General features: G+C 41.0%; 1 protein-coding gene across 2 annotated transcripts in view; it reads left to right on the top strand.

Annotated features, from left to right (window-relative positions):
- Positions 1–14,016, top strand: part of ITGA9 (integrin subunit alpha 9) — a 226,059-nt gene that overhangs the window by 114,062 nt on the left and 97,981 nt on the right. For both annotated transcript variants that reach the window (XM_065629502.1, XM_065629503.1), the window contains exon 16: positions 1,812–1,967. In XM_065629502.1, the coding sequence (XP_065485574.1) occupies positions 1,812–1,967 (156 nt within the window). The remainder of the gene's footprint in view (positions 1–1,811; positions 1,968–14,016) is intronic.

The raw sequence follows: 14,016 nt of genomic DNA, 5'->3' as shown, positions 1-14,016 counted from the left end.
GATGATTTATTGTGTTTCAGTGTTGCTGCATGGTATGCTTTTTATAGTCTTGTTTCTGTGTATACATAGTTGTCTTGTATGCTGATACAATCCTCACTTAAGTTACTACACATGATTTTCTGTGAGAGAAAAGCTAGCGGCTTCTGTGAGTTGTAGTTTTGTTATTTAGTAATTTCAGTATGGTACAACTTCTACCCTGAGGATGGGACTGTAGAAGGGGCTGAAGATGTCAGTATCTCTTCCCCTAAGGGTATTAGCAGCATCCTAGAGAGTACATAATCCTTTTTATGGGATGGGGAAGGGGTTACAGAGCTGCCCGCTGCAATCACTAAGTGCCACAGTGTCTGACCTTGATCTCTGTCCATGACCGAGAAAGCGTAAACTGCTCCAAGCAATGCACGGTTGAAACTTTGGGTGCTCTGGGCCACTGCTGGGCACGGGGCACTGGTAGGCTTTGGTAATAGGGGAGGAATTCAGGGGCTAGCTGGAGGCATAAGAGTGCAAGAGGGTAAATGTCATCAAACCAGGCCCCTGCTGTTCTTCACTTGGCTAACTGACAATTTGGAAATTCGTTTAGCCACTAATTTTTGTCTGGTTACAGAAATCTATGGCTTATCAATGTATTAAAGAGAGCAAATGGTTGCCTTGAAACGAATTAAACAGAGTGCTCGGAAAGCCAGTTAGTGCCCAAGTTTCCCACATCTGGAAGATGCAATTTAAATGGCATTGCATCTCAATTGCTTGGTGTGGTTGGCAGGCTGTGTTCAGAGAAGCCCACTAACTGATGCAAGGTGAAGTTGAGAGTTGGGCATTTGAAGATTTGTTGTGCCTACTTATGGTATTTATTTATTGCCTCAGTTTCATCTGTGCTGAATTCATGCTAAGTTTTCAAGTAGCTAAAATATTAAGAGGAATGTTTGCTTATGAAAAGGTAGAGCATTTGCCACTTCTGTTTTGTGGTAAACTGGATTTTGGAAGACAGGACTAAGCAGAGCACAATGAGCATTTTGTCCTCGCAGAGCAAACTGGCTTTAGGCATCGCATGTTGTTACAAACAGTGAGAGTTTTGTGGCTCGGGCTCCAACAACAAGAAAAGACAATCAATAATAAGGGTTCATCCCATCAGACAGATAATGTGGCACCATTTAATACATCTGGTATGAATCCTAGATTATAGCTAATAAAGACACTGAAAAACTTTCTTCCTTTACCTACTGAAAGTGTTAGTGTGCTGGGAGGAGGGAACTTTGAGTTTTGCTTTCAGAACCATGCTGTAAGGTTGCTTTTCTCGCCCCTGCATGTCTGTAACCTTGTTTTATAGCAACATTGATGTCTTTACCCTTCCATTTATTTAACTGATACTGCAAAACAACAGGGCAAGATGGAGTTTTCTTTTCAGGAGTGGAGCACACTGGATGTAACCTCAGTCGAAGCCTAGGGTTAGAAACTCCTGAGATGGTGATTTGCTCTTTGCTTCCACACCGTGAAAGACTAATGAAAACACATCCTAACTTCTTTTATTTTTTTAAGAAAATGTCTAGGTTTTATTGAAAAACTCGATCTATAGGTTTGCCAAATACACCACTGCATATTTTTGTTTGGTTTTTTTTTGTTTTAAATCTTCTGACTTGTCTTGGTATAATGTGCTTAATCCTGTTTGGCACAGAGCAAAATAAAGGAACTAGAGAAGCCTGCTTCCTGTCTGCAGTGTTGAATATAAAAATCTGCTTTAATTTGATGTATAATCATTGTATATAAAAATCTGCTTGCCTGCATGCATAGGTAAAATATCTGTTTCTTTGCTTTCACAGAAAAGAGTCAAAGATGTCATATCTCCTATTGTATTTGAAGCTGCATACAGCCTTGGGGAACATGTGATAGAAAGAGGAAAAGAAGACAGAGAACTACCTGCTCTCAAGCCCATTCTCCGCTGGAAGAAAGGACAAAAGATAGCGCAAAGAAATCAGGTCAGATTTGGACTATGTTATTTCCCTAGAAGTCCTGTGACTGACAGCAGAACTGGACATAAAAGGGGATTGCCAAGCTCTGGGTCATTTGCACACGGTAGCCTTTTTGTACAGTCCTTGCTGTTGCTGACATCAGTGCTTCTCCATGACATAGTAAATACTTGTGCTGACAAGGTTGGGCAGTGCAAGGTGAGGTCGCTTTTTTGTTTCAGGGTGTTCATGCTGGGAAGAAGGAGACTGAATAAGGGAAAGGATGAGAAAGATCCTGCTCTTTCTGGTTCTTCTATTTCTGTAGAGGCTTCTTGTGAAAGGCTTGACCCTGACCTTCTTTCCAGGTTGAGCCTTTGATAGTGCCAGAGGGACAGGGCTGGTTCCAGGAGGGGACACAGGAACTTGACCCTCTCTGTGAGGGGGACAGAATGAAGAAAAATTTGCCTGGCCCAACTACCTTCTTTTTTGGGGGGCTCATCATATCCATTCAGCAAGGGAAACCCACTCCTGCTGTTATTGTAGGACATGCCACGCTAAAATAGGATGGTTTGTTTCAGAGAAATTAAAGCATAGGTGCAGCCATGTATTTATTAGGATCTTGTTTTCTCCACTGCAATGCAGAAAACCGTTTTGTCTTTAATTCTAGTGAGAGCATGAGAATTCCCTTAATTTTGAAACACAGTGTAGAGAGAGGTTTTTTTGGCCTCTTCCTCCTGAATTGTTCCCTAAGGAACTAAAGTGTATGTGATTATCCTGCCACTCTTGTCTGTCTTGACCTCACTAGTATCTTTGGCAAATGTTGGCCAATTTTGTCAGGATTTGACAGGAATGATCAAGACAGTGCTTACGGAGGTATTAAATGCCTTCAGGGTTCGTGCAGCAGGCAGTCATGTTGAGGAGAGAGACCCTATTAGTGATCTTTAGAAAGGTTCCAGTTTGAGCCTGGTCCTTGTAGGTGCAGGACAGTCTGCCAAGGAAGGATCTTGCAGGACAATTCAGCCTCCCACTGTGCTAGCACCAGAGCATCTGACTGTGAAGCTTGAGGCTCCAGGGAGAAATAAGACTGCTTCCGTGGCTTGAAAAACTTCTTGTGTGTCAGAATTGCAGGATAATTTAGGCTGGAAGGGACCTTTGTAGATCAAGTTCCTTGCTCAAAGCAGAGCCAACTTGAAAGTCAGATTGAGTTGCTCAGGGTTACATCCAGTCAAGTTTATTTTCCAAAGTATGCTTACAGAGTTATGGGCTGGCACTGCTTGTGAAAAGGAAATTTTTTTTTATTTAAAGAAAAAAAAAAGCTGTATAAAGTCTGTCTGGAGTCTGAGGCTTTTAGCAATGAATTGTTAGATCTGGTTTTTAACCCTGGGAAGATCATGTCTATTAAGTGATGCTTGCATCATCATCATCTATAACATTACTTTCCGATGCTGCTGGTGAGGATATGTTATTATGCTGAAGTTGCAGGTCCCTGAATACTGCTAAAAAACCCCCCCAAAACCAATCAACCAAACAAACAAAAAACTAAAAAAAACCCAAATCAAACAAAAAACCAAAACAAAACAAAAAGCAAAAAACCACCAAAAACCAAACAACAACCAAACAAAACTAAAATGCTTAAAGAGATTTGCTTTGTTATATACCTAAGTGTTTTGAACTGTATTTGGCTATAATCCTTGTACTTAGACACATGAGTATTTATTCAATTATGCTTTATTTTTATAAATGTTTGAATGAAAGATGTATCTAAGAATTACTTATTTTCGTGAAGAAGGATTGTATGGCTGTTATGTATCTGAATGTTGCGTTGTTGCAACGATATGATGGGAATTTGTGGAGAGCTTTGGAATTTGAGCATTATGCTGAAAACCTAAGTGTTACATGAACAAAACTGCTTGGATGCTTTACCACTGGATTTAAACTCAGAGGGTCACATCTTGCCCTGCAGGCATAGTTTTGATATTTTAATGTACCTAAATGCTGAGGTTATAGAGCAGAAATACAAATATGTTGGGATTTTCCTTGAGTTGTTTTCTTGCGTAATTTGGATGAAAGAGAGCCAGTTTAACAATGCCTTTCCATTTGCTTTCCAGATGTTGTTCACTTAGCTTAGTAAGGAAAGGATTTTGACATGGGGCGTGCCTGCAAGTGTGCTTTCAGCTAAGGAAATGGGAAGAGCTTCAGAGTCAGTGTGGCAGTCATGGTGACAAAGTCCTGACGGAGTAGCCTCGAGGCATGGTGGTGGGGTCCTCAAAGACCAATTTCATGGGAAAATCAGGGCATAGTGTTCTCTTTCAGGATTCTTGTTATCTTGCAAGTAGAAATTGTTCTAAATGACCAAAAGGGATAGTAGGAAGCAAAGTTAATATAATAAAAGATTTACATTCTCAAAGAATCTAAGGATTAGGGAGGGACTTGACATTTTGGAAGTCCAATTCAAGACAGATTTAGTGGGATTTGTTTTCAGAAGATAGAGCACAGGTGAGGGCAGGCAGACAAGCTTAGCGTTAGTGCTAGTACTGGAGTCTTTAAATATAGCTAGTTGTGTGTGGTTTTCAAAAGCCCTATGTCCTATTGGTCCAGTGAGAAGTGACATCAGAAATGTTGCATCTGTTGCTTTGAGGCACCATTACAATACTGTTAAGAGGCTGACACTTTTTTTCTGAAAAGCCCAGGTGGCTCATTTTTGTGAATTAATGTGGGAGACAAAGCTGGAAGTAGTGAATAGCTGAAGAAAGGGGAGGGAGTCTTCTGTCTTTCAAGATCCTACTGGAGGTCTGCTAGGCCTACTTGGAAAGCCTGTCATCTTGCTAATATGTGGGCATTATAGTCACCTAGATAGGATCTTATTTAAACTAAAGTGATGTTAAAACTGAAGTGATCACTTTCACTGGGATTTCAGTTTGTTCCCCACAAACCTGATGTTTCCTGCATGCTTGTGTGATTTCCCAACAAGAGTGTACAGCCCTATGGCTCACAAACAAGGAGGTAGGAAAGCCATCAAGAGTCCTCTCGACTTGAGAATTGAAGATTATATTGACCAGATGGAGTTCTCCATAGTGCTTTGCTCTAGGCCATTAAGGAGTCAGCTTGGAAATGCTGTTCGTGGATACCCACCACCAGAAGTGACATCTCTTTAATGACATAATCAGAGAAAAGGATCTTGTTGGATATTCATCCTTTAAATCATTATTACATTGTAAGTGAGAAAACAGTCTGGTCTTCTACTACTCACTTAGACCAAAGTAGAGCTATAGTATTTGTCACAGAGGCACCCCAAAATAAGTTTAGGCGGACAACAAGGTCCAAAACAAACTTTATTCTGGCCGGAAAAGTACCACCGATAAACCGATTAGAAACGGGGTTTATGCAATTAGTTAGCGCTCCAATAACATAAGATACAGGTTCGGATATTAAGTTAAGACATTATTTGGGGTGCAGCGAAATAAGAATGAGGATCCACAGTGTGCATATACACACTCACAAGAAAACAAAACCAGAGCCCTCTCTGCCCTGTTTTGCTCTTAAGAGAGAAACACTATCCTATTGCGGCCAGGACTTACGCTTGCCTGCTAGGCAAGGAATTTACACTCATCTGTCCCAGACGAGGAATTTATTAAAGCATATATTCAGTAATTTATCACTCACCCACACGCAGAGGTGAGGCGCTCCCCATCCCGGGAGGTTATCTTAGATGGCTTCTTCATCTAAGGGGAGGGACTCCGGCAGCATGGCAGACCCGCAGCTCCGAGAAGACCACACAAAGGGGATCTCCGGCGTGAACCCCTTTTATAGTCTGATTAATCTGGCTGTGGGCATTCCAGAAGCTTCTTGGCTTCTCTGTGCCCCTCCCCCAACTAACGACCCTGTCCACCAACTCTGGGTCTCCACAAAGAGAGCCATTAACTGCCCCATTGAAGGCCCCAGTTCTGAGAGGGAGATGTGCAACTGCCGCACCAGTTCCCAGGGCATAGCGGCGGGGGGAAGTGCAACTGCCAACACAGTATTAAAGGAGTACATGGATGTGGGATATCGTGTTAGTTTGATGGTTGGACTTGATCTTAAAGGTCTTTTCCAACCTAAATGATTCTATGATTCTGTGCTTTTATTTATTGGTCATCTTTATTTTAAAAGAATGCAGCCTTTACTGTAAGGCAGTGCAAAATGCTGATATTTTAAAATAAACCAAACCTTAATTGTTCAGTGAAGAAGCCTGTTTCTATTCCTAAATGAACTCTGCTTGAAACAATCAAAATATAAGTAATTTGAACATCTGATTGATTTGAAAAAAGGATCTTAACTGAAATTTCCTGGTGAAAAAACACACAATTTTGAGACTTCATGTATTTTTTTTTTTTTCAAGCAAAGAGGCTCTGATACTTCAAAATGAAGTACTAATGTAATTAAGCTGGCGTGAGGGACTATTTGGCCCAGGATACAGAAACGGTTGATTTCTTATGGACTTAACTATTTTATTGGTTCTTGTATATGCTTAACAGAAATGATAGTTGCTATAGTTTGGTGTAATTTTTTGTGGTAGCAAAAGCAAATACTTAATGGGTATGTGTACGTGTCTATTGATAGATGCCTTGGCAACTTGTAAAATTGTTGGATGGAGAATGGTTGTGTGGAGGAGACTACAGCTTTCCAAGTTGTAAGTGGCTAGCCAGCTCAATATTGCTCAAACAGGAAATCTCTGATGGGTCAAGATTGGGTGGGGGAAAAAAAGATTCTACTTTGAGTGCGTATTACAAACTTTAAAGCTTCCCACCCTGAGGATGACTTTCCATTAGCTTCTTTGTTGCCTCCCAAATCCAGTTGCTACGTCCATCCTCTGGAAAAAACTAATAAGTCTTCTTACTTCAGGGAAATTAATGAGTATTTAGAACTTGGTTTGGCTTAGTTCGTTTTAAGTGGTTTGTACTATAACATTTATTTTTGTATACCCACTGTATAAATACATGTCAACCAAGGAGGATAAAGATCTCCTGCCAAATACAGTGGAGATTTGTTCCTACTAGTATCCAGTAATGTATGCTAGAGTTCAAAATGTGCTATGCTAGAATTCTGCCTGTTCTAAATACTGTAATAAAATCACCTGCTGTTATGTTGATGGAGACACCATTTTGTTATAGGAAAATATTCTCAGTAGACTTAATTGCATCAGTGTCTTCAGGACTTCGTGAATGGTCTGCTATAAAACTACTTGCAAGTTATAAGAAGAGACAGAAAATGTTTAGAACGTTCTGTTCCCAGCTGTGCTACTGACTTGCAGTGAGAATTTGGGTACAGTGCTGTACCTCTGGGTGCCTGAGGCTGCACGTCTCTGGGATAAACTTCATGTCTTTAAAGCAGAGAACTATTTTTTAAAAACACTTGTGTTTGAAAAGCTAGTTAAGTATTTGCACATAAATTTGCTTAGTTGTCAGGTATGAGAAAGTATAGGAGGATATTTGTGGAACTGAATTATGAACAACCTTCAGTGATTTTTGGTTTGCTGCACGAATAATGCCATTATTTCTTTTAAAACATGCACACACACCACCAGAGTCAAACTGAGGACAAAGCAATCACAGATCTGGACAGGCTGAAATGTGGTTGTCCATACACACAGCATGGTCCGGGTTTGTCAGTGGTGCCTTCTCCAGAGCAGAGATCCCTGTGTGCCTGCTTGGGTCAGGTCATGGCTCTTCCAGCAAACTGAGCTGTGCTTACCACATTTTTAGGCATTGGAGTGACATCTTAATCCTATTAAGCTGCTGGAATGGCTCTTGGCATGGTTTTAACCTGTGCCAGCTACTGTAAACCATGCCCAGGCATGGGTCAGGAGTTAGGATGCTCCTGTCTTGGAAGCCAAGGCAGTTTAATTTACTGGCACAGCTGAAGCCTGAGTACCTTTGCATACCTGTCAGTAGCTGGGTAGGTGGAAAGTTTGAAGGTTAATTGACTTATATCCAGGTACATGGGAAGTCTTTGGGAGATTGCAGGAGTCAGCCTAATTGCCATGTTCCAGCTGAAATGTGTTGCCACTGAAGTCTTTCCTCCTTGGGCAGGGCAAGCTCCCAAATTATCTTCTGCATTTACTCTTGCAGATATCCAGCACGTGCCACTTTTCCTGCTTAATTGCCATTGTTTCCCTTCGGTTGGAGTGGGATTGCTGAAAGTGATGATTTCCACTCCTCCCTCTGCCATCCCTTTGGTGGCATCTGTCTTTTGCTTTAGACAAGTTTGGTCAGAGTCAGTGCTGAACTGGCAGGGACTGGGTGCTGTTCGTGCCAGGAAATTTGGAAAGGACCCACCCTGAGCATGTACTGGATTAGGCTGAGTTACATTCGTCTGCTTTTCTTTTTTTCTTGTTTTGTTTTGTTGAATGGCAATAAAGAGGAAAGATTTACAAGTCTGGAAGAGATTCAGAATTGAAAAAGAACAGCAGGTGTCCAGATGTATTGTACCTCTGAAATGTTTATAATTAGCAAACTCGCTGAAGTAAGAATGAGTGGAAATCAGTGCCTCTGATGGTATGCATGTTTCTATATGCTTGTTCTTAAGCAATGACAGGCTAGACCAGTTACTGTCCAACTTCTTCATGTTCCTGTTTAAGAGTAGAGTAAAAACAACATAACTGAGAATGTGTAAGACATGGTTTAATCCCCAGGTTTAGGTCTCATGGTCTTCCTAAAGAACAATAGCCAATATAAGATGCTAATATATACATGGGGACATACACACACAGATATATAGACCTTCATCTGTTGGCTGTGCATATGCCAGGGGAGTGTCAGACTGCAGATTGATCCCGTCTTAGGTGGCAGGATGTGAATTGTTTGATTTAGTTTAAAGGTTCTTCAAATAAATAAACAGAGGGAGATGGTGACATAGGCATTTGCAAACCGAACCCTAACTTAAAAATCCAATTGGGTAATTTCTGCAGTTCAGCATAACAGCATGCATTTCATTTCCAATCTACTCTGGATGGAGAATTGTAAGCGTAAAAAAGAGGGAGTTCCTGCTTATGTGCGGAGCTACAAAAGGTTCTCCTTCCCCTCTACTCTGCCCTGGTGAGACCTCATCTGCAATATTGTGTCCACTTCTGGGCCCCTCAGTTCAAGAAGGACAGGGAACTGCTGGAGAGAGTCCAGCGCAGGGCCACAAAGATGATGAAGGGAGTGGAGCATCTCCCTTATGAGGAAAGGCTGAGGGAGCTGGGTCTCTTTAGCTTGGACAAGAGGAGACTGAGGGGTGACCTCATCAATGTTTATAAATATATAAAGGGTGGGTGTCACGAGGATGGAGCCAGGCTCTTCTCGGTGACAACCAACAGTAAGACAAGGGGTAACGGGTTCAAGCTGGAACACAAGAGGTTCCACTTAAATTTGAGAAGAAACTTCTTCTCAGTGAGGGTAACAGAGCACTGGAACAGGCTGCCCAGGGAGGTTGTGGATTCTCCTTCTCTGGAGACATTCAAAACCTGCCTGGACGCCTTCCTGTGTAACCTCACCTAGGTGTTCCTGCTCTGGCAGGGGGATTGGACTAGATGATCTTTTGAGGTCCCTTCCAATCCCTAACATTCTGTGATTCTGTGAAAAGAAAATTGTATTGCACTCAAAAAAACAGAGGCAGGTGACAGCCTTCAGGAAGCCAGGCTTCATTAGCTCTGATCAGCAGTTATATGAAGGATTAGGTATTCCAGTTAAGCTCTACTGATATCTTGAGAGGAGATAATGTGATAGTATTAGTTCATTCAGTTCAGAGTACCTGTGCCACAAAATCCTTGTCCATTCAGACTAGCATTCATATATACAAACCCACAGATAGATGATAGGAGAGGACTTTCACATATCCTTGGGAGTCTAAATGAGCTAAAGGTAGACATAAATTATGTATGTGATGCTTTGAAGATTTTTTTGCCTTTCTAACTGACAAAACAGCTGCCACTCTGTTTTTTATTTCTCATTGTTATTATGCTTTTATAATTCTAATTACACAACTGCGTGATGAGTAACAAAGGTTTTGACTCCTGTGTTAAAATGTTTAAGTATGAAAGCATCCTGAGTGAAAAAGATTCATCTTACATTGTTCCAATTTAAGTAGTAGAAATAAGAAGGTTTAGAGTAGAAAATGTTCTCGAATATCATTAAAGAACCCTCCTGAGATTATATAATTGAATTATTCTGTAGTCATCCAAAATAAATGGAAGACCATTTAAGACAAGACAGGAAAATATATTGAGAAATGTGCTGCAGAAATCAATCCTATAATGGTATAGGGAGATGGGACAATTAACCCCATAGGTCCTTCCCATCTATTGTTCCATGAATTTATAAGGTCTGAAGTCTTATAAAATGAGAACACTATTTGGATCATTTGAACTGTTAATGATTCAAAAAAGAAAAAATTGCCTCAGCCTGAAAAATGAGTGAGTCAGACTAGAAATCTAATAAAGCTCTGAAAGGCTGGGGATATATTTCTATTGCCACCAGTTGTAATTCTTCACCCCAGGAGAACATGAGGACAAAGATTGCATTGTTAAACCCACTTACTGCTGTGAGGAATAACTAATATATATGTTTATTAATTTATGCTTGCCTTCAATAGCTAACAGGTTTCTTGCCTGAAGCTGGTTTCCTTTGGGAGTTGTGTTCCTCTTATGTTTGAGTGTCCTCTCTCCTTTTTAGCTTGGTGCTCCAGCCTGGTTTTTAACACTTACTGAAAGCAGGTTGCAGCTGAAATAGGGGAGAAATGGTTGAGTTTGGCCTTAGGTGGCTTGACAAGTGGCAATGTGCTAGTCATGAGCTGTAGGACCAGTGTCTTCCACCTCAGTAAAGTGGATGAATTCCTCTGTGGCCTTCCCCAGCTGGAGGAGTTTGACTTGCATGGTTGCACCCCTACTAGTGTAGCAGAATAATTATTACTGGCCAATTTCTGTTTTCTTATACTAATGCGCTGTAAATGAACATCTGTTTCCTTTGCATGAAGACATGCTCTGATGAAGTCTACGTGGAGCTGAGGGAGCTTGCTAGCTAACCTTGGTCCCCTGCACCGTGCAGTACCAGCACGGCTCTTTGGTTTCATAGTAGGATTCTGTTGAACGCTTATCGTTCTCTTGGTATTCCTGCCTCTGTCATGTGTTCACTCTGCCACTCACTAGGAGTATTGTGGAAATCATGCATTCTTATTTTAGCCAGCACATCTGATGAAATCCTGGAAAGTTTTCCACAACAGTAATTGCTTTTCTAGTGGGAATTTAAATCAACCATTTTGCACTTGGCCTCAGCTGGATACATGAATGGACCATTTCCATGAGTAGTGTAATGAAGCACAGGATATCTGAGGAGTCAGTCACTATTTCTTTTTTTTTTTTTTTTTGTGATCAATAGATCTGTAGGTAATAGCTTTATTTTGCAGGCAATTTGAAAATTTAAATACAAAATAAATAAAGTTCTAAAGTCAAGCTCCTGTATCTACATTTAGGTATATCAATATCTAAGTTGTTTGATTTGTAAAGCTATAAACCAGGAAATATTTCATAGAAAAGGCAGTGAGTTTTGCTTACAGCTCAGTACTTTTGAAAATTGGATCACGTCACAGACCCTAAATAAGGACCCAGGAACCTAACGTCACCAGATAACATGGTCATAGCCATATAGCATCAAGATCTCAAAAGTAAAGAATTATTAGGCTAACAAACATATCCTCAGTCCTTTAAACAGAATTGCTTTTGTGTTATTACCATGATCTAATTGCTAAGTCATCCCTGTACGTACCATAGAGTATGGTGACAATTTTACAGCAAATCCGTGTAGAGGCTGGAACACTGTATTCTTAACTCAGATTACTTTGCATAACCCAAATTGTCCTGCTGAAGCGCGTGGCACAGTTTATGAAGTTAAAGGGATGGATCCTCAGTTACTGAAGGCCAGCTCTGCCACCTCCTAAGTGGTGCTATCTGAACCTTTTGTAGACTGATGTGTGAGGAAGTATTTAAAGGCCTGATCCAGAGTAAATCACTGTTCTCTTATCCAGACCATGAACCGACATGTTTTCAAGGGTTCTTTTGAGAATCCCGTTTCTTCCCTTTCTCTTCAAGCATTGTCCTTCAGCTGTCGCTTTCCCTTTTCTGTGAAAGGATGGGCAAAACTCTTACTGGAACACACTACTGTCAACTTCTGAAGTCTTGATTGCACATTTTGGCTACAACCTGAAATTTCCACATACTTCCCTGAATTTTGAGATGTTGAATGTCTTGAAATACTTTGTTGTTGTTTCTTGGATGTTTTCCAGTATTTTCTGTGGGCAGGAGTGCCATAAACACAGATTTTTTTTTTTAGTTTTTCTCTGTTTCTCATTCTTTTCCCTACTCCCAGAAACATAGATGCCTTTAATGTTAGATGGCCATTGAAAGTAAGTAAAGCGATTTAATGAGCCAGGTTTGAAATCCTAGATCACCTTCCCCTGAGTGGAGAACTCTGGCCATTAGGCAGAAACCAGACTCATTCTTGCTGATTTTTTTAGCTCCTATCAGCATTCCTTAGCAGTCCACCATCAGCAGGAAGGAAAGGGACAATATCTTCATACCCAGTAGCTTTGTGCTTAAGATGTTTTAGACTGCAGGAACTAGGGATTCATCATCCTTCTACATCCCAAGGCAAAGGATTGCATATTTTTACTCCTGGCCTTTACTACAAAATGTGGAATTTAATCCACTCTTCAAGAGGCAAGAGTGGGTGCAAAGGTACTTGCTTTGAGCCCCTGATCTCAATGCCTGTCTAGACAGAGCCCCTTCCTTATCAGCTGGCTATAGGTCTCTCTTTACTGTACATTTAATTGTGTACAGATGTGAATATTCACTCTTTATAATGAGTAAATCTTAATGCAGGCTTTTTGACTTACCCTCTGGAGGACATGGACATCATCCATCTCTGGAAACTTTCAGAATATATCTGCCACATTCCTTGAGCTCCCAAGAAGCATCATCTTTTCTACCCAGAAAAGTTGCCATGCAGAATTTAAGGAAACAGTGTTTGTCTGGGAAGTTGGGTGACCTGTTAGGAGCAGCTGTGGAGCAGTTCCCCGTTTCTGCTGGGATCTGTGCAGCAGGGGAGAGCACAGAGAGGAATCGTGGGCCCTGGAAATGCATGATTTGCTCTGTGCTTTGCTGTAGATCTGGTGATTGCTTGCAGTCTGAAAGACTCACTGTGCATGTGCTTTACATTAGCCTTGTGCTTGTACAGTAAAGGTGTCCTAGAAACACTGAGGTTATCCTGTTCCTGCCACTGAGCACACAAATACCTATTTCTCTCCTGGAAATGCCAGACAGAAATGCGGTGTCCTTGAGATAAGAAATGCAGCTGTATTTCTAATTCAGGACAAATTTTGTCCCCTCTTCCCCACCCCCCTCCCCCGGGTTTACATTTTCTTGAATGTATTTCATACGTAGAGAAGCTTCCTGACAATCTCCGATGTATGTAACCAAAACTGTGAGGTACTTAGTACAATCTAAGTGGAACCTGGTAACAATCAGTTGAACTCTGGTAAAACCACTGTTCAGAATTGTTTCTTTTCACTTGGGCTAATGGTAACTGCAAGGATGATTAAATTTTTCCACAGCACGATTAATTTTTTTTGGTAGTACCTCCCTTTTTCCAGTTCTGCATAATACATATACAGCCCACTGGTTACCTTGTTCAACATTTTTAGTATGTGAAGAGCCATACAAATCCCTAAAACTGGTATTGTAAAGCTGAAATCACTTTAAGGATTGCTTAGAGTTAAAATTAATGATTATATTGTAGTGGGGCCTGTGCATATCCCAGGAATGGTATCCTGCTCTAACAACATGCAGTGTTGAGTTAGGTGCAGTTTCTGGCCCAAAGAAATCAGAGCCCAAGTAGACCAAGTAAGGGCACAGTAACAATATATAAGCAGTGTTCACAAATGTTATGATGACATAGAGTGTGTTTACTCCTTAATTCTTTGGGAGGGATTTGAATGGGCAGGAATTAGTCAATTGGAAAGGCAGAAGAACTAACAGGCTGGGGAAGGGGAGGCTCAAGATAGCAGAGAA

This window comes from Caloenas nicobarica, chromosome 2 (genome assembly GCF_036013445.1).
Source record: "Caloenas nicobarica isolate bCalNic1 chromosome 2, bCalNic1.hap1, whole genome shotgun sequence".
NCBI classification, from domain to species: Eukaryota; Metazoa; Chordata; class Aves; order Columbiformes; family Columbidae; genus Caloenas; species Caloenas nicobarica.
This window is presented reverse-complemented; position numbering and strand designations above follow the sequence as displayed.